The sequence below is a fragment of the Cyprinus carpio genome, chromosome B8 (assembly GCF_018340385.1).
Source record: "Cyprinus carpio isolate SPL01 chromosome B8, ASM1834038v1, whole genome shotgun sequence".
Lineage (NCBI taxonomy): Eukaryota > Metazoa > Chordata > Actinopteri > Cypriniformes > Cyprinidae > Cyprinus > Cyprinus carpio.
The window spans coordinates 19,651,265-19,676,120 of NC_056604.1; the positions used below are offsets into that span (position 1 = coordinate 19,651,265).

Below are 24,856 nucleotides of genomic sequence, written 5' to 3' on the forward strand. Positions count from 1 at the left end.
TAATAAATTTTCAGTTTAAAGATTTGCAGAAGATTCAGATTGATTTGACCAAATTTACACGAATCAGTGATTGTTTTAAACAAACACTTATTTTACCAACAATCATTTTGGAATTTTTCCTTTAAAAATACAAGATAAAAGTAACTTTTTAAACAAAAACTCCACTTGGTTCAATAATCTGAGGGTGCACGTGCCCGGTTTGAATGGGCCTGCACTTCAGGGTGTTGATGTGTTTTGGTTGAGTCATGTTTGCACCACAGCAGGGTTTATTGACTGTGCTAATCCTGAAAGGTGTGTGTGTGTGTGTGTGTGTGTGTGTGTGTGTGTGTGTGTGTGTATAGCTTGTGCTGTCTCAGCCATGCTGAGTGAGGTTGTAGGCTGTGGAGGTGGTGGAGACCTGGAGTTTGATGTTGTTCTGGGCCAGGAGGAGCTGACGGAGAAAAGCCTCCAACTCACACATCTACTGTCACCCGGCTTCATACCGGTGAGTCTCACTCAAACACACACAAGGACCCCTTACTATGACGTCTATAATCACGTTGATGCTAGTAGTGATTCATACAGTCGTCTTGTTTGTACGTCAGTCAGTAAAAAAACTCATTTATTTTTCATACTTTCTCCAATTTCTCTCTCATGCTTCCAATCGATCAGTTGCTCCCCATCTGTTCCCTTTATTATTCTCTCTTGATGTCTAGTTTCCCGTTCAAGGGTTCTTCAGTGGTGGGAATAGCATGTGTAATTATTGCTGGCACATTTTACAGTTGCATCAGCAAATAAACACTTGTAAAGCCTGTGAAATGTCAACAAGAACAAAAACACTACACAACTAATTATCTCTCCTCCTGTCTATCTGCTCATATCTGTCTGTCTCTTAGCCGTGTCAAACCGCTCATGGCTTTGCTCTTGATGTGGTGGACAGCATGGTGCGCTGTGGGGTTCTTGTTATGGAGGAGGTGCGATACCTGCATTAACAAACAAACAAACACACACATTTGTTTGTCCTCACACATGTAGCATTTTCAAAATCCCTGGTCATTGAAATGGTTTTTTAAATGGCTGATCCTAATATTCTAGAGAATAGAGTAGTTATCATATACTACAGCGTATTATACACAAATGTATTACTATATTATTTTGGGAATCATGTTTTATAAGATACTTATAATTTGCATTTTTATATATTTACATATTTGCATTTATTTTTGAAGAAACATGGACAGATGATGAATACTTTCAATCAGATAAAAAAAGTAACTGGTATCTTGTTTCTCTGCTTTATAAGTGTTAAACTTGTTAACGAAAACTATGACAAAAATTTGACCTTTTTTCCAATAAGAATAACATGAAGACATCACTGACATCATTAAATGTTAAATGTGTCTATATCAAAATGCAGTATTGTAGATAAACACAAAACTGTAGTTTATAATAAACCAATAAGCCCCAAGAAGCCGCTTCGCGTTGTGCGTCGGATATACGCGACAGACGGACAGGTAAAGAAAGGGATTTGCATGATAAATAATCAATGTCTAACCTGATGAAAAATATTAATTTAATGTTATCCACATTATATTTCATCTGCAGCAACACTGTGAACTTTTATAATGATATTTTACTATTGCATCATTATACAAACACATGAGCAGAGTTCTTGGCATGATAGACCCGTGACTAGCAGATCAACGTGCCTTTTCATTTCTCTCCAATACGGTAGAAAATCAAATTAAACGAAATATGGTGATGTTAACTGTGACAAGATGATTGACAATGCAGTTTAAACAGTGACAGAATGCACGTAACTAAGCAACAGAATGTCCGTTAAAGGTCCCATGAAATCAAAATTAAAGTTAAGGCCCGTTCACACCAAGAACGATAACTATAAAGATAACTATAAAGATAACGATATTAGCGTCCACACCAGCGAACTATATCGTCTGTTTATTCTAAGCGCACCTGCGCCTGCCGATTTATATTCTCGAGCTCGTTGTAGCAGGATTGATTCTGATTGGATGTCAATGTTTGTATCGTTCATCAGCTGGAAAAAAATCGTTCTGAAAAAAATTCCAACGATATCGTTTCTCTGTTCCTTTATCGTTATAGTTGTGGTGTGGACTCTGCTATTCTTTAATATTGAGAAAATTTTTTAGAACTATATCTTTATCGTTATCTTTATAGTTATCGTGCTTGGTGTGAACGGGCCTTAAGTATCAATATGTTAGTCTTAAGGTTATCTATATGCCAGTGTCCTCTAAAACCGTGAGAAAATTCGCAATTAGAAGATACAAGCATTCAAAGCTTGCAGTTCGTCACTTCCGCCAAAATTGATCAACGTTTTTTTAGTTTGACGTCACCTCGTACTTTATCTTCTCAACAAACTTACTGTCCAATCAAATGCTCTCTAGAATCTGAAGCACCTGCACCCGCCCCCTTCACTATAAATAGATGCTGAAGCCGTGGCTGAAATCGGTCACTTCACAGAATTAGTATTTTCTGCACAGTGAATGGCACGTTGTGCACTATATAGGGGAGTGGGAACGATTCAGACAGTGTAAATATGCTTTCCATTGAGGAAACAGAAGTCTGGTTACGCGCTGTGTCACGCTAACCACCGCAGTGCACACACACTCTGCTCCGCTCCAGTGGCACGATAGCACGGAGCGGATCACATGCGCAAGTCGGTGCAGACTACAAAATGTATCGGACATATTTGAATTCTACACAGAATGCTATATTTTATAGCAATATGGTTGAGATTGTTGCTGTCATACCCTGTCAAATGCGGCATTATGCAGCTCAGCGGCTCTGAACGGTCGGCCAAGCTGTGATATAAATGAACGCTATTAAAAAAAGGGGCGGATAGTTCCGGTCCTTGATTATGATTGGTTGAGCCGCGTTCGAAGCTGTTGTATATTATACTACAAACACACCTTTGTAGTGTAATTTACAACAGCTTCAAACGCGGCTCAACCAATCAGAATCAAGGACCGGAACTATCCGTTTTATAAAATAAAATTAATAAACAAAATAAAAAAATAAAGAGGGAAACTTTTGAGTTATCGTTTGTCACCGTGTAAGAGTGTTTATATTTCTGATATCATAATAAATCAGGAAACAAGATGAGATTAACAGTGTGTACAGTATGCTTATAAGTGAAAGTGCAATAATTCTGCACAATCATGAACAGTATAATTTTGAGCAAAATAACTGATTATCAGTTTAACCATTATACAGCATGACTAAAACTATGACTGACTATGTTTTATTAGTGCTGTCAAATGATTAATCACATCCAAAATAAAAGTGTACATTATATACAATATGCGTACGGTGTATATTCATTATGTATATATAAAGACACAGTATATATTTTAAAAATATTCACGTTTATACATTTATGTATTCATAGTCTTGTATTTTATATTATATATAAATATATTTAATATATAAACAACATATATGTACATAATAAATATACACAGCATACACATAAATATAATATAAACAAAAACTTTTAATTTGGATGTGATTAATCTTTTGACAGCAATATTTTTAATAGACTAAAAATAGACAAATTCAGTTTTAGTCAACTAAAACTTGTCTAAACAAAAAACAGGATAAAAATGACTAAATATGATAAAACCTAAAAAGGACATTTAACACAGGACTGAAATGTGACTGTTTTAATAGACTGAAATTCACAGAATTTTAGTCAACTGAATTTGACTAAACAAAAAACAAGATAAGACGACTAAATAAGGACATTTAATAAAACTAAAAAGACTAAATTAAAAAGAGCTGACAAAAAAAAAAAAAAAAAAACCTTTTATTTTGATACTCACACTTTAAAATATGGTAATAGATATTAAAAGTGAAAAAAATGGGTGAAAATTAAGTTTATAATTGATTCTTTGAAAGATGAGGAGTGATGTCAGGATTTAAAAAAAATAATTTAAAGGACCGGGTTTTATATTATAACAGACTGAAATAGAGCATGACAAAATGTCAGCCAATGATTATTTTTAGCGTCATTGATAAGGCTGTTGGTAGTTTTTTGGCACTGACACAAGGGAAACTACAGCTTCTGTTCCACTCGGCCACAGCAGCACACTTATCAGCTGATACCAGTAATCTTAAAATAGAGATATGAGTAAAAACTTGAGATAGATATAAGATAGATAGATAGAGATATAAATGCAGAGACACATTTTTTTAAGCCTGGACAATATACAGTATCACACCCTCACAAATGTAGAATTTCTTAAGTTTACAATGTCAAGATCAAAACAACAAACAGAGAATACAGAGACGTGGCCAAAAATACAGTTTTCACTCCACTGCCCAGACATCTCTCAAGCTCTCAGACTCGATCTAATCTCTGACATGCTGACCGTTCGGTCTATGCCCATTTATTTTCAAGTGCCACCACAGTTTTCAGCTGACTGATTCACAAACACCCTCAGACGTGAAAGCTATTTTTGTTTGTATGTGGTTAAAGGTCATTTTAACCCTAAACTGATCATTTTGCAGCTTGTTTGTATGCGGCTTTAGAGATGTGAACTCGTTGTTTGTGTGTGTACATAGGTTCAGAAGGATACACCGGTTTGTGACTTCATGAAGAGGCAAGGTGTGTTGTCATGGGCTGTTTCAGACAACCCTGACCAGAGCAGCGATTCAGACTGTGAGGAACCAGACGCACGCTCTTATAAGGTACACAAACCCACAGACAGCTTTAATAAAATATAGACAGTTATCATCCAGAAAGTTTTGTTTATACATTCAGAGTGTTTTTGGATTTGTTTATAATCATATATTCAGATTCAGAGTACTCACAATCTTTGAACACTTTGGATACAGAGTTCCAGCGTATGGAGAAACACACACAAATACTAACATGCAAACCTCAGACACTGACAGAAAAAACAGACTTAAAATTAAGACAGACAGTTCAGAGATGCTGCACTTGAATTCTGGTGTCTGTCTGCGTGTTGCGCAGTATTTCAGTGTCTGTACGCTGAATTCAGCACAAGAACAGAATATCATGTAGCTTTTAAGTTGGTAAACTATTTTACTGATAAAATAGTCAGAGCAGCACTGACGTGTACATGTGTATGTTTCTGTGTCCTTACTGTTGCGTGTATGCATTTGTATGGGAGAGTGAGCAGGAGAAAGAGTAATAAAATGTAATTTTGTGGCAAAAACTTGGAAATAATTTGTCATTTTTATCTGGTTGTTTACTGTATTTATTTGCTTGGTCAGTGTTGTTGTGGGTTTTGGTTTTTGCTGCTATAAGGCTGTAAGGACCTGAAATCATTTGGCGAAGTGATATAGACATGTAATGCTGTAAAGAGACCTGCTTGGAACTACTTTCACTGTGTGTTTCCCTGAAAATAATTGCACACCTTAGAATGTTCAACAGCCAATCAGATTCAAGCATTCAACAGCGCCGTAGTATAATGACTAAATATATACCATTCAAAACTTTGGGGTTGGTAAGATTTTTTTAATGTTTTTGGTTAATGTTTTATGCTCACCGAGGCTGCATTCATTTTATCAAAATCAGAATGTTGTAAAAAATAAAAATGTACAATAAATATTTTATATTTTAACATAATTATAATTTATTCCTGTGAAGCACAGCTGATTTTTCAGCATCATCACTCCAGTCTTCAGTGTCATATAATCCTTCAGAAATCATTCTGATATGATGATTTACTGCTCAAGACACATTTATTATTATCAGTGTTGAAAACAGTTTTACTGCTTAATATTTTACAAATTATGACAATTGAAGCAATCGAACCAACAAAATGTTTCTTAGAAACATGTTAAATGTTATTTTTTTATGAGGAATATTTGATGATTGAATAGAATAATTGAAGTGAATTTTTTCTTTCTTTCTGAAAGTCTATAAATACGCCCAAACAACATCTGTTACCTAACTAATAATGACCTTTGCACTTTTCCACTGTCCTCTACCCTTCTGCTGTCTTTTCTCTCTCTCTCTGCTTTCTAGTTGAGTCAGCCGTCTCAGTGCCCGGAGCTGCTGTTCTTTCTCTGTAGTTTACTGAGTGTCCGGCTGAGAGCTCTGTGCTGGGCGCTAGAAAGCCTCCATTACCTCCCCTCACCTATCACAGGTCAGCACATATACAAACTCTGGCCTCTGGCCAAACAATGCCGTTGCCATGTGTGATGAGTAAGTGTGCTTTGGCAGCATCTCTGTCACTATTCACACAGAGTGTGAACAACTAAGTGTTTATAACCTAAAAATTGTTTATGTTAGAGAGAGACTGTTTGAGCCAACTACATGCACACTTGAAGAACCGAGCTCAACTGGACAAAGCACACTACGGTAGGAGATAAAAACACATTTTTCAATTTCCACTCACCACCATAAGGCTGAAGGATTTGCCAGAGTTTGCATCTTAGATCCACATTGAGATCTGTTTTAACAGAGAACATCCATCTTGACTGATCCAATCACAAGTGGTCAGCTTAGGCAATAAAAACAGATCAGACAAAAACCTGACAGGCAGTTGGCAGATGAGTATATCCAGTCTCCCAAGAAAGCCTCTCGACCTTAAAACTGAATCGAGTAAAGATGTTTTCCTCTTTGCTTTTGCAACATGGCATTCTTTTGGGAAGCGGTTGGAATACACCACTGAAACAGATGCTGTTTTTTTTTCTTTGCAAAAACACTTGATTTCATCAACATACTTAGCTTTCACTGTTAAGGTTTCACATTGTATGATGTCATTGTGTCACAATTCACCAGTGCATAATCAAAATATGCTTTTTCTTAAATGCAAAAGAAAGGACTATGCAATGATGACGTAGTAACAGAAATAATTGTTGTTGTTTTTTTGGTTGTTTGTTTTAAGCTAAACTGCTAAAAGACCAAACCAAAATTAGCAAAGAGGAATTTTTTAATTCTTTAAGAATGCCATCCCTACTTAGAAATCCTGTCAGGAATGGTCACAGAAAATGGGCTTGAGTCATGTTACCACTTTGTGTAAAGCACTTGTGATCGGATCACCGAACAGATCCCCAGTAGCTACTTTTATATGTATACTAATAATCTAGTAACTGGATTGCCGGCTCAGTCGGACTAAAAGCCTTCATGTCAACACCTGAATTGATCTGATTGAGCTCCATTTAAATAACATTTCGACCAGGTTAAAAGGGGTGGTGTGTAGACCACAGTCAACAGGAAATAATTAACCATGTAAATACTTGAATTTTCTCAATCGGATTAAAAAAATTCTTGCCGTAATGCTTAGGTTTACATATATTTTGCATTGTACGAATGCGCATATATTTATTTTAGCCATGACAACTCTCGGGATAGATTGTTAAGCATTTATTAATGTAAATAGAATGTGCATAGGTTTTGTCTTGGCAGATTACATCTGCTACGCTGCTGCTAGAGAGAGGAAGATCCCCATAGCAGATATAGATACGTGGTGCTGGGGAGGTGTTAGCATGAGGACACGCATAGCACGGAGACATAGCATTCACTGAATACGTCCTGATTATAAAGGTTTATGGTAATGAATACATAAATCCGATTGACTGGGAACATGGAATTGAATAAACCAATTAGAACACAACTAAATAATTACTAAATATTTCTTCAAAAATATTCTTTTGACATACAGGGGTAAGAAAAATATGTGAAACCTTTGGAATTAGTTGGTTTTCTCCATTAATTGGCCATAAAATGTCATGTGATGTTCATCAAAACCACAGATATAGACAAACACAATGTGCTTTAGCTAACAACGCTCCAACGATTATAATCTTTATTAAACACATCCCATTAAACATTGACAGTGTACATTCACATATGTACATGAATATTTGAATCGGATTGCAACATTAAGGGTTCTTAAGATCTTTGAGCATAAAGAAGTTTTAACCATTAAACAACCTACATAGATGCTGACAGCTTCACTTCAGCTGCTGATGCTTTATCTTTAATGTATTATTAATCCCACTGGATTTCGATGTGTTACTGAGTAATCTTACTCTCCTGAAGACTAGAGCCTTGATGTTTTATAAGAGAGTTGCTGCACACCAAATTGTGTTCCAGCATTATTAAATAATACTTCAGTACAGAAGTCCTGGTGTCGTGATCACTCCAGCCCTGTATATTGCTTCCATTGTCCTCATTTGTAAATCTCTTTGGATAAAAGCGTCTGTTAAATGACTAAATGTTAATATATATTTGATGTGTTTCTGTGAATCTTCTGTAGAGACCTCATCTATTGACTTGGTGAGAATGGTGCTTCGTACCTTCATTGATCTTGGGGTAAGTGATTCTGTACATCCTGATTTATTATATATATATATAAGCTGTAAATAAAAGTGCAAGGCCAGATTAACGGAGGACAGTAAAATGGAACAATATGTAGCAGTTGTTGTAATAAAGGACAATTAATTTGGCCTCTGGAGACTAAACAGCATTTCTCTGTTCCTGTGCTTTAGGTGTTGATTGAGGACGGACAGAGAGAAGATGTGTATCTAGATGTCAGTCCTCTCTTCTCTCAGTGTGCTCACAAAGAGAAACTCTTGCAGTTTTTCAAACAGTTCATGTATAACTGAAAGAGAAAAGTAAAAGTTTTGAAGAGAAGTCAGTCTCAGCTGGGAATGATGGGAACAGTAAGCACTTCTGAAATTCCTGTTCTGTTCTTCAATGTTGTGTAAATCATTAATTATGAATGCTTTTCTGTGTTTATACATCTGTTTTGCTGAGAGCACTTGCTTTTTGTAATCTACGTGATGCCGAGGTTGGGTTTTTTGTTAGGTTTTGTTGTTGAGAGCCCAGAATTGGTTTCGTTATTGGTTGGATAATGACTATTCAGATGGTTAGATAATGTTCTCTGTTTATAAAGGGCAGATAAATTGCTGCTAAAAGTTTTTCTTTTCTTTCTTTTTTTTATTAGATTGTGTTGTTTATTATTATTCTTTTGTTTAACTGTAATGAATATGTAATGGGCTTGGTTCAGTACACAAGTTTCTGATAATTGACCCAGTTGCAGTGTTTCTGTCATGGTTTGATTTATAGTTTAGCCACACAGCACAGCATATATATGCAAAGATTTTGCATTACCTAAAATATTAAGATGAATTATCACAACCATTTTCTTACTATGCATATTCTGCTTCCATTAGCACAAACACTGAACACCGAAGTACCATTTAACTGATTCTTGAGGCATGGAACAAAAGAGGTCTTGCTTTTACTTGTCTTTAGTTTTAAAAAATAGTAACAGTTGCACTTTAAAATTAATCTAAGATAATCACTAAAATGTGCATATTATTTACTGTAAATTAAATAATTCTTTACAAAAAAAAAAGTATACATTATAAAATTCTGGGAAAAAAAATCTATAATAGAAAATGTAAAAAAAGATCAGTATTAAAAAATGTCTATAATTTTCAAAAAAATAAAAAAATAAAAAATAAAAAAAAAATATATATATATATATATATATATATATATATACACATACATTAAAAATATATGACTACAGAAATGCCATTTAAAAATCATAAAACCAACCTTGTTCATAACAATGTTATATTATAGATATACATTAGAGTATACAATACTTTTGATATGTTGACATTTAATTTGTAAAATATCCAGGAAAATAAAAGTAAATGTAAATGATCACCTCAATCCAAAACAGTTCCTCTGTCTCAATAATCAGTGATTCCAGTGGTCCAGCTGAGTTTCAGGAGGTTTGCTCTAAATGGAGTATTGATGGGTAATAATCATGACGGATGCTACAGAGACAAGCACTGCACTATCACTCCCTAGAAATGACTTTAGCTCTATATATACCCATCTCTTGACAGTCCCATTTATATTTATATATATATATATATATATATAAACACCCATCCATGAAACATGAGAACAGTTCCTGAGTAAATGTGCATTTACACACAACCATTATTCTTGAGTGAGTGGCCTTGCGTGTTCGTCTGAAACACAAAGCTTGTAGCGCAAAAGTGCTGAATAAGCTCTCTAGAGCCACCCAGACAATCGACCCACAGTCTCGCCACACACACACACACACACACACACCGCTAGATGAGCGTGAAAGCTGGAGATGGGAAAAGAATAGGGTAATTAACAAGAAACAAGATGGGCTGAGAAATAACAGTTGGCTGCTGAACTCAGGGATTTATTGATTAACACTTTGCTTTAAAAATCACTTTGTTTTAAAGTTGGCATGAAATGGAAATTCGCCATATCTATTTTGTGAACACATCTTATAGATCTTGTGACTGATTCATCCATGTTTTTTTATCTTCATTTCACTCGATCCTCCAGACTTCTCTCTGGTGATATACGCCAGACATCTCCAATCATTTAGTCTGCTTACTTCCTGCCCTTTTCTTGCATTTGACTGAAAGCTTACCTTACATTAGTTTTTAAATGGTGCTCACTGATCCAATCAATGACCAATGGATCCGACTTTTATGGATCTTCCAATGGATCTGTTACATATTTATGTATGTCACAGTATGATAGAAAACATCTGTCGCTAGTTGTTTATCACAACTTTAAGATACTTTGAAAAAAGGCTACAGTTCCTGCTTTTATTGTATTAAGTTTAGTATTAAACTCATACCTTTTGACCAACTTTAAGACTTTTTTTATGATTTTTATTCATTTGAATGATTTTTCCAAATATAAGAATCCGAATCCTGCTTATTGAATAGTCACCTTATTTTGAAGGACAGTGTAATTTAGCAAAAAAATACATTTGTTTCTGGGAACCATACCTATTTATCTGAAGCTGAGAATAGATAAAATGGACAAGAAATAATGAAAGCTAACATACACAGGTCAGTAATGCCCTCTACTGGAACCCTGGGCATGAAAACCCCAGTTTGAAACTAAATGGTGAAAAACACAGTGATAATGAGAATAAAAGGCTGCATTTTTTTTTTTTTTTTTTTTTTTTTTTTTTAATTGGCCCAGAGCATAATGTTTCTTTTATTTTCTTCAGTTAAAAAATAATCCATGTTTTATGATGTCGATATGAAATAATTATAAATGCAGTAGTGGCACTTCAATCAATGTAGGCTCTTCGTGTTACATGACTGTGTTCCGTATCGACCCGATCTCATCAATCTGACACTCCACAACATCTCCCCTCTGAAACACATTAAAACAATATACTGACCTTCAGTTATATAATGGATTATAGTGGAAATACAAAATGTTAAAATAATATGTGCTGCATTATGAAAAGGATAAAACATTTTACTACTATACTCTTGAGAACTATTTAATAGGAAATAGGCTGCTTTTTTTAAACAAAAATTACTACTGTTTCTACGTGTATTTAGCTTTGATTTGAAAGAAAATAGCATGTCTTTGTGGTGCGGATGATACAGAAGAGCATACGGTGATATGGAGAGACACAGAGGAGACAAAGGAATTGTTGAATAAAGTCATTATTTTTGTTTTCTTTGCTTACAAAAAGTGTTCCCTTCACTTCATATAACCCAGATTGCACGTCTGATGGCAGATGGAGTATTCTGACGATGCTTTTCATACTTTCCTGGACCTTGACACTGCTATTTACTTGGCAGTCTATGGGACAGTCACAGGCCTCCCGGTTTTCATCAAAAATATCTTAAATTATGTTCCGAAGACAAACAAAGCTTTTACGGGTTTGGAACGACATGGGGGTAAGTGATTAATAACAAAATTTTCATTTTGGGGTGGAGTATCCCTTTAACGGATCCTCAAACATTTTAAAGACATGCTTATATATACCTAGTAGGGCATATTTTCTTGTAAATCTCAGCGGACTAGATCAATTTAAATGTGATAGTACATATTTTTAGCCACTCATAAGAGCCAAATGCAAGGAACTAACACTTTTCTGTTGTGTAAATTGCATTTATAATCACCCAGGATTAATGTCAGTTATTTTCTGACAAGCTTATATTTGGTGTAAATGACGTGGCGTGGCCGCTGCACACTGAATGAAGGTTTTTGTTTTTTATTTATATTTTAGAGCTATTAGGAAGAATTTCAAGGCGTCAATAAGACCATTCCAGCTGGTCTTGTGTTGTTCTGCGTTTCAGCTGTTCTCGTTGTGTCTGTGTCAGTGACACTGTTCTGACTGTTTGAACAGAAGGGAAACAGCCAGACTTTGTCTGCTGATCAAAACACAGGTTTGAGGAAAGACTTTAAGCGGGTGTTAACAGCGGGCCAGGTGCAGTGATTGTGGGTTGTGACGCTAACCCAGCCATGTTGAAATCTACATTGATTTCCTATAGAAGAGCTCACCTTTAAATACACAGGTGGATTTCTGAACACCCCCACACCTGGAGGCGTTCCAGTCAAAAACACATCACCAGGACAAAGAGTCACAAACCTGCACAAAAACACCAATTTGAGAAGAAAATGTATCAAATTTAATGCATGTTACATACACTACCAGTCAAATGTTTTTGAACAGTTAGATTTGTAATGTTTTTTTAAAGAAGTCTCTTCTGCTCACCAAGCCTGCATTTATTGGATCCAAAATACAGCAAAAGCAGTAATATTGTGAAAAGTTTTACTATTTAAAATACCTGCTTTCTGTTTTAATATATTTTAAAATGTAATTTATTCCTATGATTTCACAGCTGAATTTTCAGCATCATTAATCCAGTCTTCAGTGTCATGTGATCCTTCAGAAATCATTCTGATTTGCTGCTCAAGAAACATTTTATTATTATTATAAATATTTAAAACAGTTGAGTAATTTTTTTAGGATTCTTTGATGAATAGAAAGAATTCTAGAAATTAATACTTTCATTTAGCAAGGATGCTTTAAATGGATCAAAAGTGATGATAAAGACATTTATAATGTTACAAAAAAACCCACTGAACTTTCAATTCAACAAAAAAAAAATCTACTCAGCTGTTTTTAACAATAATAACCTTTTTTAGCAGCAAATCAGCATATTAGAATGATTTCTGAAGAATCATGTGACACTGAAGACTGGAGTGATGATGCTGAAAATTCAGCTTTGCACCACATGAATAAAATACATTTTTACAATACAATAAAATAGAAATGGTCATTTTAAATTCTAATAATATTTCACAATATTTTTACTGTATTTTTGATCAAATTAATGCGGCCTTGAAGAGCATAATGATTTTCTAAATAAACCCAGAGTGAGTTTGCTTACTGTGAAACCCAGGCGATCAGCTTCTCGGTTCTAAAGATCATCTGATTGGTGTTACTGTCCTGAACTGTGGCCCCATTCACCAGACAGCGGATACCCAGGTTATGAACATCTGAGCAGAAATATTAATTATCAAATACAACATCTGTCTTACTTTTTCAACTTTTTGTATTTTCCACTTTACCTTTGAGTGCTGCAGTGCTAACCAGTGCTGGCCCGAGTGGACAAAACGTGTCAAATGTTTTTCCCAGCAACCACTGCTTTCCATTGCGCTTCATCTGCCAATCCCGAGCACTCACGTCATTCGCTACAGTGAAACCTGCAACATAGGAAAGAGCCTCGTCTTCCTAAGACAAATAAACAAATGTATTTGACATAAATTAGGTTTGGGCTTTTGTGGGAATGGCATAAGGTATGTTTTACTAATAGGATGCTGAATTATACGCAAGTCTTTACTGACTGTCATTTTTTTTATTTTGAGGACTTTATGGCTCATATAATATGATATAGGAGAATATGGAGCTCTGCAGATGCTTATATTTATATTGCAGAAATTTTGATAGCTTGTAACAAAAGTTAGATTTTTATAACATTATAGCAGAGATTTCATAAATGCATATAAATATCAGTTGTCACTCTATATCGTCCAATAATATGTCTAGGTAAGATTATATTTAAATGCTTAGTTTATAATCAAGACTTTGTAGTTTTCTTGTGGGGGGTAAAACATATCATGCATTGCAATAATGACAGAGATGTACACACACAAACATTGATGTATCATTTGATACATTTTAACATGATTTTTGCAACAAATGGTGTATGGATCACCAAATAAAATTGCTTCGGTTCATTAAATGGTAACCTTGAAATATGACTTCCAATATAAAAGTTATTCTTAAGTTTACCTTTTAAAAATCAGTAAATATTTCACTGCTAAAAGACACGAAGCACAACCTGAAAGTGGATTTTTTTTTTTTCATTTGTACTAAAAAGCCATTTGTTTGCTGAAAAAATAAAATATATATATATATATATATATATATATATATATATATATATATATATATATATATATATATAAAACTGTCAATCATATGAAAAAAGGCATGTAGCAGATTGTGTACAACAGATTTTTAAAGTTTTGATCATGTTGATAATTTAGAGGCCTTAGAAATGTGTGTATGCATTGTAGAGTAGGCGTTATAGGGTTAAATGTGTTGCATATTTTGACTGCTCCCATTTGTCAAAAAAGCCATAGAATCTAATCTCATTCACATGCTTAAATATGATTGTCCTGCTATTGCTGCTGAAATTACACACGTAATGTTTAATCCGGTAAATCTTATCAATCAGTTAACAGAACATTTTGATTTTAATATACATGTCAACAGATGGAGATATAAATGACTCTTTTACTACCTTAATGTGCTTCCCTTTCCGTCCAATCACAAAGGCAAGTTCCACCTCCCAATCCACTTCCTGTAAATTGAGCCCAAACAATGTGAACATATGGATTACATTTGTTCCATTTTCAATATTCCAGCAGGCACTACGAGAGTCAGTCTCACAGAGTAGTTCTTCTGTAGTATGGAGAGTCATTGTTGGATGACCAGCTGTCAGTTTGTAACTCACCTGACTCTCCTCTGGCAGAAGGATATCATCAGAAGGGCCAGTGATGCTGGAGGGGAACTTGCTGAATATGATGGGCTCTTCAGGAATGGGGGCATTTTGCTCTAGGCAGTGGTCTTTATAATTCATACCAACACACACCACCTTCTCTGGGCCGGTCACTGGAGACAGCAGTCTGATATCTGACCACGCTACCATATGCTGACCACTGGACAAAGCCCTGAGAAGATGAATAAATACTGTTTTGTATAACATAACACGTTCTACCCATAATGTATCTTTGATATCAACTCTTGAAAGTCTAAATAATTAACTAATAACATGTATATGTATGTAGGCCTTGAATCTTCATAATGCCAGTGTGCTCTCTGTGATGAGTTTGTGTTACAGTGTGCACTCTTAACACCTCTTAGCACAGTCCATTCCCTCTTGCCCCATTTCTAGGAACTGTCTCATAGTGGAAGGCATGGAGGGGTCGAAGGCTTTCAGATCAATGACCCCCTGACCTTCTGCCTGCTCCACCCCGACTCTGACGCCCCCCTCGCCGCCTCTGTGGCAGAACTGGACGAGTCTCATAGCGGCTGAGCTTGCGGTGCCTCTGACGGTGCCTGCAGAGAATACGGCATTGAGTCTCCTCAAACTGAGCTGAAATCTCATCTATTAGAAAGCAGAGGAAAAGAGAGACAGACAGACAGATGAAAAGACATGCAGCAGTGAAAGAGAGAAATGGACAAACAGACCAATAGGTGCAAGACGACAGAAGAAATAACATGCCCTTCAAGTGGAGTCAGAAATATAATATTTGCAAATTCCAAGCACATTAATGACCAAGCAAAGTCATAGTTAAAAGACAGGAAATCGGAGAGATGATACATGAGTTGCTGAATCGTGACACTGGAAGGGGTGCGTTGATCTAAAACATTGCGAAAGCACTAATCTATAATATGGATAATATAATACATCAATAATCTCTGTATAGAAATGAGCAAGTCTGTAGTGAATTATAACGAATGTTTGTGAAAGTTATTTTCATTTAGCTGTATTTAAGTTGCATACTGTATTTTTGAAAGTGGTGATGTACAATACAGCGTAAGATGTTTTTTTTTTTTTTTTTTTTTTGGATATATATAAAGATTGAATAAGTAATTAAAAAAAAAAAATTAAAATCTTTTTAAAAATAAAAACTTGAAAGTAATAGAAAATAATAAATTAAAAAAAGGTAATGAATAAATTCAGGATGCAATTTTATTACCAATAAACTAGATTTGATTTATCGAGTCATTTATTCCTTTAATTATTTTCCTATTATTGCTTTTATTTATTTATTTTATTAATTTCTGCAGGTTTGGTCCTCCATTGTTTTTAACCTTTATTAAACCTCTTTAAATAACACACAGGCATTATCATTGTTAAACACAATAAATCTAAGCAAAAAAAATAAATAAATAAATATTGAAATAAAAACGAATCATTAATAAAATAATAAATGCTGAATTATGTAAAAGCTAATTAAATTTGACAAACTTTTTAAGTTTAACTTAAAACACCTTTAAAAGCCTCAAAACATGAAGCAACTTTAACAAATCTGCATTGTGTAATAAGACATACCTATAATTACCTATAATTAAAATATTTGTACTCAAATCTCAACCTTTGTTTTGCATTAAAAAAATAAAACACTTGTTAATCACTGGATATAATTTTTATTTTTTTTAACACAAACCATGTGATAGATATTAATAATTTTCTTGATTTTATTATTATTATTTTTTTTTATATAATTGGGCTCCTTCCGTGTGTTTCTGACATGATTGCACCTGAAGGCAGCAGCATTATTTCAGATAAAGGCATCAAAGCAGCCCAACAACAGCTTCAGAAGGGTTTTTTTTATGTAACAGAACTTCAGCAAAAATCTAATTACTGATTGCTTAAGACCACATGTTTATCGCTAGAAATAAGATATCAAGCAAGGCAGTGCAGATAAGAGGTTACTTCCCCTGCGTTCAGTTTCTTGCAGTGCTGTGACAGTCCTACCTGATCTTGATGCAAAGAACAGCAGGTTTGATCATGCACAGTACAAAAAAAATCAAACAAAGATTACAAAAATGATCTGTCTGAGGTTTAACGTGTCACACGAGGCAACATCTCACTGTTATCCGAGTAAATTGACACAATCTTTGTACTTTGATACGAGACACTTCGCACTCTCTGTCGTCGCTGTCATGTGACTCGACGACCGGATTTGTTCTTTTGAGTCGGATCTTTTCATTGCAGTTGAACCTGTTCACGGATTCATGAGGATTTAACTGTGATGATTTGTGATGAAGTGTTCAGAAATATTGTTTAATGAAAACAATTTAAAAATGTGTCATTTACAACCATTCATCAAATGGCATACAAAACAAATTTAGTTATAATACATAGCTTTAAAGCTGGGTGATGTAAATTAATTTTATTATCTACTAAGACTTAATAGCTGCGACAAAAGGAACTGGGACACATGGAGATATAATAAACACTCTTCGTTTGTTTTTAAACCTAATATAAACGTAATAAACAGCCGTGTGTGATACAAGTGTCTAGTGGGACGACAAAATTGTTTTTTGAGTCGGTTCATAATGAACTGTTCAAAAGAACCGATTCGCAGAAATGAGTCGGACTTTTCATCTCTGTGACTTCCGGTTTTATTTTGTAGTTTAAAGGGATGTTTGTTGACAAAGACATAATTTAAGGAAATACACGCGTGAGTTAAAATATTGAAATACGTTTTAAAAATTGCACATTTGAAATAGAACAATGTATCAGTTCCACAATTTCTGTGCATTTTATTTCATTACAGAGTTCGGAAAAAAAAATAAAGTTTCATTAATCACGTGACTCCAGTGGTCATGTGACGTGTCTTTGAAATCTGCTACAAGACGGCAGAAGAAACCGTGAGGATGTCTGTAAGGTTGGAGGATTATTTAGAATTTGCGAAGTTTCAAATATGTTTATTATTAGTGCTATTTTTATGTGGTTATATTGAGTTGTCTGCGCTCGCTGCATTAAGTCTGTGTGCGACTGCAGTAACTGTATAAAAACAGGTACTGACCAATAGGGTCACTGTTAAAATAGATCATTAAAATGCTGTTCTGTGGAAATTTGTTTTTTTTAAATCTGTTTCTTCCTACGATTAAACAAATCATATGCGATGAATCTCATGATTTCTTATCGGTGTTTAGAAACCAGAATGAAACCTTAAAGTTAAATTTGTAACTGGTTTATTATTATTATTATTATTATTATTATTATTATTATTATTATTATTATTATTATTATTACTACCCCATTCCAGAGTACTAAGTTCATGAAGCAGAATAAAATAACAGTTTCAGTAAAACAGTTCCTCTTTGCTAATATGACTACAACAAAAAAATATTTTCAAGTATGAGAAGGATTTCAGTTTCCCATGTCAGCAACATGTGGTGGAATTATTATTATTATTATTATTATTATTATTATTATTTAAGTAGAAATAGCAGAAAAGCAGCGTATTCATGATTCTTTGTCCCAGTTTCAGTCCTTTGGACCCCACTACTCATAGATGCCAAATGGCACTCAAATGTTAATCAAACATTATCAGAAATAGTGAGAGCAGCTGCAATGGGGCAAGCTAAACATCAGCTTATTTTATAAGACCTCTTCATGTCTGTACACGTGATAAGATTGGTAAAGGTTTTAATCTTCTCTGTCTTTCCTTGATTCCAGTGTCCAGCCTCTCCAGTGCACCACAGACTGCAAGGACCAGAAGTCAGTAGATGGCCGTCTCAGACTCTGAGCTTGATGTGCTTCACTTGTGCACAGCTGCTCGAGGGCATGATAGATTACTTGGCAGCGTTATGTTATACCATCACAGGAACTGTGACTATTAATGAATCAGTGATCACTTCTGTTACCTGAACGGTCTGCTTTACAATCAGCAGCACATAGACTTTAGACTTCAGCATGCTTTCTGGTAACTGATGTGTCAGAGTATAGTTTATTGTCTCGAGCGTGGCCCCGTGTAAACTGAACTACACAATTACATCTGAATGTTTATATCACCAAGATATTTTTATATGTATTTATATGTGTATGGTTTATGTGAATTTTTTTTTTTTTTTTAAGCATTACAGTACTGTTTGGATTTACTGCAGCTTGTATATTAGAGCAAACGTGTATATTGCTATTTAGTTTAATCTTCTCTTCTACAGTTTTGATGGCATACTCTTGATATGCCAAAGTTATGAGCAGCTTCCAGATGAGCTGGAGTGTTTGAAAGCACCATTACAGGACTACAGCGCAGTGAGTTCAACACCACACACACCTGACCAGCCCTGCTGCTGATATGATTTCTTTTTATTGCACACATCTGTACTCTTTCACATTCAGGTGGACTGTTGTGTTGGAGAGGAGGTCGTGGTGGTCAGGGTTCCTGGTCTCTCTGGAAACAGACTGGTGTTTTCCTGCACTGGTCCGGTGAATCGGGACTATGATGATGTCCGGCGCTTCAGTGATGCTGCTGGTAATGGCATTAAGAGGTGCTTATGCAAACATGTGTGCTTTTCTTTTCTTCACGTTCTTCTCTTTAAAGAGGACTTTTTCCTCATGCAGAGGTTTTATAATGTTGATTCAAATATGTATATATGTTTTGTTATAGGGCCCTGAAAGCTGGCATGCAGCGCCCTCTGCTGGTTTGTCCTCCACACAGTAGCTATGCAAAGAGCACCTTAGTGGCTGTTCTAGGAGCCCTGCATGTTCTCTACACGGTGAGAAATTTTGTATAATTTTTTTGTAATGTACATTTTTCATTTTCACTTTATTTCATTCATTCATCCAAATGATTACATATTATCAATTCAGTTTCCTTAAAAATTCCATCTCTCTCTCTCTCTCTCTAGCTGTTATTGTTACCTAAAATTAAATTAAAATTGCATTTAAGTATTTTATTTCACTTATTTTTTTATTATATTTTATATTTTTTCATTACATAATTTAAATGATTAAAATATTAAAATATTTGTAAATTAAATAAAGCTGATATCATATATACTATGCTATTATATATATAATATATTTTACGTTAATGATAATTTATATTTATATATATATATATATATATATATATATATATACTGTGTATATATATTTTGTATATATACACTGTATATATATATACTGTATATATATATATATAATATATATGTATATATGTATATATATATATATATATATATATATATATATATATATATATATATATATATATATCTCGTTTAAAGGGGTCATATGATGCGATTTCAAATTTTCCTTTCTCTTTGAAGTGTTACAAGCTCTTGGTGAATAAAGAAGATCTGTGAAGTTGCAAAGACCAAAGCCTCAAATCCAAAGAGATATTCTTTATAAAAGTTGAGACTCGTCCACACCCCACTGAAACGGCTCGTTCTAACACGCCCCCACGTCTACGTCAGTATGTGGGAAGATTTGCATAATGCTGCCCAGATGTTCACGCAAAGGAAGAAGGCGTACCTTTTATTCTGGTTGTCATATTGTTGTTGCCGCCACTGCCAATAGTTAGTTTGGCCTTCCAAAAGAGGATGATATCCGCTTCGTCATGCCTGGGTCTGGTCGCTGAGGAAATACATCAACTTTGCACTGTGGATCGCTGAATCGGCTTTCACCGAATGCACAGAGATAAATGTGGATCTGCGGCGGTTGCTGGCTTCTTCCAGGTACCGGTCACGTATGCACCTGCTTTTTTTAATGATGAGAATATTAGAGTCTAATATCAATGTGTATTTGTTTTTTTAGATCTTAGCCAAACTAAAGCCCAAACACCTGAAGGTTGTGGGTGCAATGGCAATGGTGCGAAACAGTGTCGGATCTGGTAAGCAGTTTTGTGTGCATATGGTGACCAGTTTGGGTGCCTATTGCTAAATATGGGTCACTTTTTAATTTTGAATTTTTTTGGCAGATTGCTATGTAGCGGACGAGTTAGTAGTGTCTCGTGCTGGTCGTAGAATCCGAGTTGGAAACACTGATGCTGAAGGAAGAATGGTCATGGTGGACTTGCTGTGTGAGATGAAGGAGCAGGTACAGTACATACACTCTAAAATAGCCTGCATTACTGTTTCAAGATTTAGATGGGCCCTATCATGAGATCAGAATCAAATTGTTATATACAAATATACTCTGACAGAACCAAAAAAAAAAAAAAAAAACTAAGATGCCAAAACATTGAAATGAAGGAAAATCTAATTTGCTTGTGTGTAGCACCTGCTCAGCATATCATTTTAAAAGACCTTCTGAGTTTGAGCAGCACATTTCATTACTTTAAGGAATAAGTAAAAATATAATGTTGGCTTTGCATAGATGCTTATGTTGGACCTAACAGCACATCTTCATATACATGGTGACACTTTATTTTAAAGTCCAATTCTCACTATTAACAAACCATTAACTACGACTTTTCAAAAAACAAACAACTAACTTGCTTATTAATAGTAAGTAAGGTAGTTGTTAAGTTTAGGTATTGGGTAGGATTTGGGCTGTAGAATATGATCATGTAGAATAAATGCATTATAAGTACTAATAAACAGCCGATATGTTAATAATAGGTACGATAATAAGCAACTTGTTAATTGTGAGAATTGGGAATTTTGATTTGAATTAATTTTTTTTTTAATGTGTTATTTGTCAGTTATTAATTTGTGTTGAAGTTTAAATGCTTTAACAAAAATGTATATTTAATTTTATCTTTGTTTCAATTAATGAAAACAATTGTAAAATTTTAGTTAATTTTATATATTATATTATTCATTTCAGTCATGAAATTCCAGATAATGCTGGCTATTAGGTCCATTACATGTAATCCGCTAACATTAGACTAGTGAGATTGCTTGCTCAACATTTAAATAGTTTGGTTCTGTGTTCGCTGTAAGCTGGCCCTGTAGCGTGCTATCAGAGTTCCTCTAAAACCCCTACCTCCCCCAGCTCCACCTGTCTAGATCTGCTACAGGAATGAAAAACAAGTTATTTTAAATATGACATTATCCTTCTTGGTGATCTAGAGCGCTTGTGTGTTTCTCCAGGCATTGCGGGAAGTGTCTCCTCATCTCTTCACTATAGCCACTCTGACAGGACATGCTGTCAGAGCCATGGGACCGCATTACTCTGTGAGTACTTCAACAACATACTCCTACATATCTTCTGAGGGCTGAGACACTGTTTATTACACTTCAGTGGTACTTTAACCATTTCCATCATGACCATCTCCATCTTCATATCAACGATCAGTTTGATTATTTCAGTCATGTTTTCGCTCGCATCACAGTACTAAAACAGTTTTAGTAAGAGTTATTAATGGCCTCCTACTTTCTGGTGATTCGGGCAATCTTTCCTTTCTCTTATTACTCAGATCTCAGCTCAGCATACTGTCTGTAATAAGTTATTACTCATACGCCTCTCAGAGATTTGCATCTGAGGAGCTGCGTTATTCTGGTTTCCCTCCTATTTGACAGACAGACAATACTACATCACCATGCCTAACTATAAATCTCCCACTGTCTTACTCAAACAGGGTGTTCAACAGGGCTCAGTTCTCGGGCCATTATTATTTATTATTTACATTATGCCCCTCAGACAAATTATTCCCTGCCATGGTTTTCAGTACAATTGCTATGCCGACGATATTCAGATATATACAGTTTGCCGACCTGACTCTATTCACCAGACTGCATCTCTATCGTCATGCATCAATGAGTAAAAGACCTGGCTAAACTCTAATTTTCTCAGTTTCTCAAATCTTACTTCTCGGTCCCCCAGTTCTAACAAAAAAACTAATGCCCTCAGACTTGACTTTGAAGCTACATCAATTACTCTGTCTGCCACCTTCAAAAACTTGGGTATCATTCTCGACTCTTCATTAAACCTACTGTAGGTGCTTATATTAGTAAACTCTCTTAAGCTGCTTTTTTTTTTCAACTTTGCCGTATTGCCAAACTCCGTTCCTTTGTCAGCTCAAAAGATGCTGAATCATTAGTACATGCATTTATCACATCTCGCCTCGGTCTGCTCATGTCACTCCTATTCTATTTAACCTCCACTGGCTAGCTGTGTCCTCTTGTATTATTTATAAAATTCTTCTGCTTACCTTTAAGTTCTATGGTCTTGCTCCTACTTATCTCTCTGACTTACTTTCTCCTTACATTCCCTCTCGACCACTTCAATCATCTGGAGGTGAACTTCTTTGTATACCGAGATTTCTCGGGAGGCAGATCTTTCTCTGTTATGGCTCATAAAGAGAATGTTGAACTCATTGGAACTCATTGCCCCTGTCTCTTAAGACAATAACCACACTGCATGAATTTACGTCTAAACTCAAGTATCTGTACAACCAATACTACTGGTCATAATGTTTCTTATTAAACTGTTATGGTATGTGATTGTTTCCATTACTATTACAATACGCAACTGCAATCGCACATATCTTGGACTTGGGCAATTGTCCACCTAAGTGATTATGTACGAAATGATTGTTTATTTGCTATTTTCATTGTGAGGCATCCTTGAGCTTGGGAAAGGTGCTATATAAATTAAACGTATAATTATTATCTGTCCCTGTAGATCATAATGGATAACGGTGCTGCTCACCACTCAGGAAACGCTCTGCAGTGGCAGAAAGGTAAGAAGAGGTAAGAATTGTTTGTTTTTGCTTCCATAAACATAGCTTCAATTGTGTGAAATCGGTTTGTGTGGCAGCGGGAGAGGTGCTGGGAGATCTGTTCGAGGTGTCCACCATTCGTCGGGAGGATTACGACTTCCACAAAGGGAAGTCTGAGTATGAGGATATCCTGCAGGCCAATAACCTGCCCTCATCTGCCACACCACGTGGACACCAGACGCCCGCCGCCTTCCTCATCATGGCTTCTGGACTGGATAAGGTAGACAAACTGGGTGTATTATTAGTTTAGGATTTTTTTATTTTTAACCATCTACATGTTTTTCCCACAGCATGGAGTGGACTCAGACAAACCTCTTCCTTACTCCCACACTGACATTGCTGGATCCAGCGGCCCTTTCCCTGGTGTCCCAACAGGCGCCCCAATTCTTGCCATGGCGACAAAGTACCTGGAGCTTTAAATACACGTCCAATGATTTTTTTGATCCTTCATTATTTCAATTATTTCAGTCTAGTGCAATGTATCTATTAATGGCTTTCATATCTGCTCCGTCTGACACGTTGTGTGTTCATTTAAAACTGGGGCAAATCATGACCTTTGCTCCTTTTATCCTTCCATGATGAACTGTCCATTTTATCCTTTTGTTGCTGCTCCATATTTACATAAATGCATCTCTTCACGTCCTTAAAAACCTCTACGCTCCTCTTATTCACAAAGCAAAACCATAAATTCCAATTTTTCTTTAGTACTGTACAGGTTTTCCGTATCTAATAAGCATTTAACGAGCTTGAAATTAATTAACCAAACCAAAGTAGCCTTACAGTTTCTCAGGTGATCTGACATAGGAGAGGAGGTGGGGAAGTTGAGCCAGTGATTGATATTGAATTGCATCTGTGACTTTGGTAATACTGTGAGAATACAGCACATTGGTTGATTGATTGATTGATTGATACTTTAATGATCCTTTACAGGAAATTACATCTTGTATAACTACCCATTTTGTAGAAAAGTGTAATGAAAAATCAATAAAAGCATTTTGGCAAACAAAAGGAGCATGATGCTTTCTTTATCACTGGAAGTCCAGTTGATCATTGACCATAAGAAAAAATGTCTCTGTGAATACTTAGAATATGTGTGAATGTTTATGAAATGCCAAGTAATTTTTCATTGAGAAAATGACTATATATAGAGAGAGAGAGAGAGAGAATTAAATTCAAAATGTGCATCTAAAATGCTTTATTTTGTTTTTAACTACATTTTAGATTATCAAATAAAGTTATAAAATTCAATATATTTCAAAATGTACATGAATCCGT

General features: G+C 35.2%; 3 protein-coding genes across 7 annotated transcripts in view; 2 read left to right on the top strand and 1 right to left on the bottom strand.

Annotated features, from left to right (window-relative positions):
• gpat2 (glycerol-3-phosphate acyltransferase 2, mitochondrial) overlaps positions 1-9,355 on the top strand; it is a 49,145-nt gene extending 39,790 nt beyond the window's left edge. For 2 of the 4 annotated variants that reach the window (XM_042730027.1, XM_042730025.1), the window contains 7 exons: positions 342-484; positions 876-953; positions 4,582-4,707; positions 6,014-6,134; positions 6,281-6,349; positions 8,253-8,308; positions 8,485-9,354. In XM_042730027.1, coding sequence (XP_042585961.1) covers positions 342-484; positions 876-953; positions 4,582-4,707; positions 6,014-6,134; positions 6,281-6,349; positions 8,253-8,308; positions 8,485-8,601 — 710 coding nt within the window. In that variant the 3' untranslated portion in view covers positions 8,602-9,354. Of the gene's footprint in view, positions 1-341; positions 485-875; positions 954-4,581; positions 4,708-6,013; positions 6,135-6,280; positions 6,350-8,252; positions 8,309-8,484 lie in introns of all 4 variants that reach the window. The other 2 variants (XM_042730024.1, XM_042730026.1) reach the window with 2 other exon arrangements.
• An 817-nt stretch (positions 9,356-10,172) lies between these two features.
• Positions 10,173-17,079, bottom strand: LOC122138256 (fumarylacetoacetate hydrolase domain-containing protein 2-like). Of its 2 annotated transcripts, none has more exons than XM_042730029.1 (8): positions 16,876-17,079; positions 15,248-15,449; positions 14,845-15,061; positions 14,632-14,691; positions 13,394-13,556; positions 13,213-13,321; positions 12,320-12,407; positions 10,173-11,173 (listed from the first exon to the last, which is right to left on the bottom strand). In XM_042730029.1, the coding sequence occupies exons 2-8, from the start codon at positions 15,415-15,417 to the stop codon at positions 11,111-11,113; spliced, it is 870 nt and encodes a 289-aa protein (XP_042585963.1). In that variant the 5' UTR covers positions 15,418-15,449; positions 16,876-17,079; the 3' UTR covers positions 10,173-11,110. The 2 variants fall into 2 exon arrangements, with proteins under 2 accessions (XP_042585963.1, XP_042585962.1); XM_042730028.1 differs by having other exon boundaries at positions 15,248-15,498.
• Positions 17,080-17,761: 682 nt separating this feature from the next.
• Positions 17,762-24,593, top strand: LOC109094908 (putative aminopeptidase W07G4.4). Its single transcript, XM_042729101.1, has 13 exons — positions 17,762-17,791; positions 18,589-18,630; positions 19,074-19,164; positions 19,252-19,400; positions 19,520-19,628; positions 20,184-20,216; positions 20,529-20,591; positions 20,671-20,746; positions 20,834-20,952; positions 21,951-22,034; positions 23,485-23,542; positions 23,620-23,801; positions 23,872-24,593. Exons 1-13 carry the CDS (start codon positions 17,781-17,783, stop codon positions 23,998-24,000), a joined length of 1,146 nt encoding a protein of 381 aa, XP_042585035.1. The 5' UTR covers positions 17,762-17,780; the 3' UTR covers positions 24,001-24,593.
• Positions 24,594-24,856: the final 263 nt, after the last annotated feature.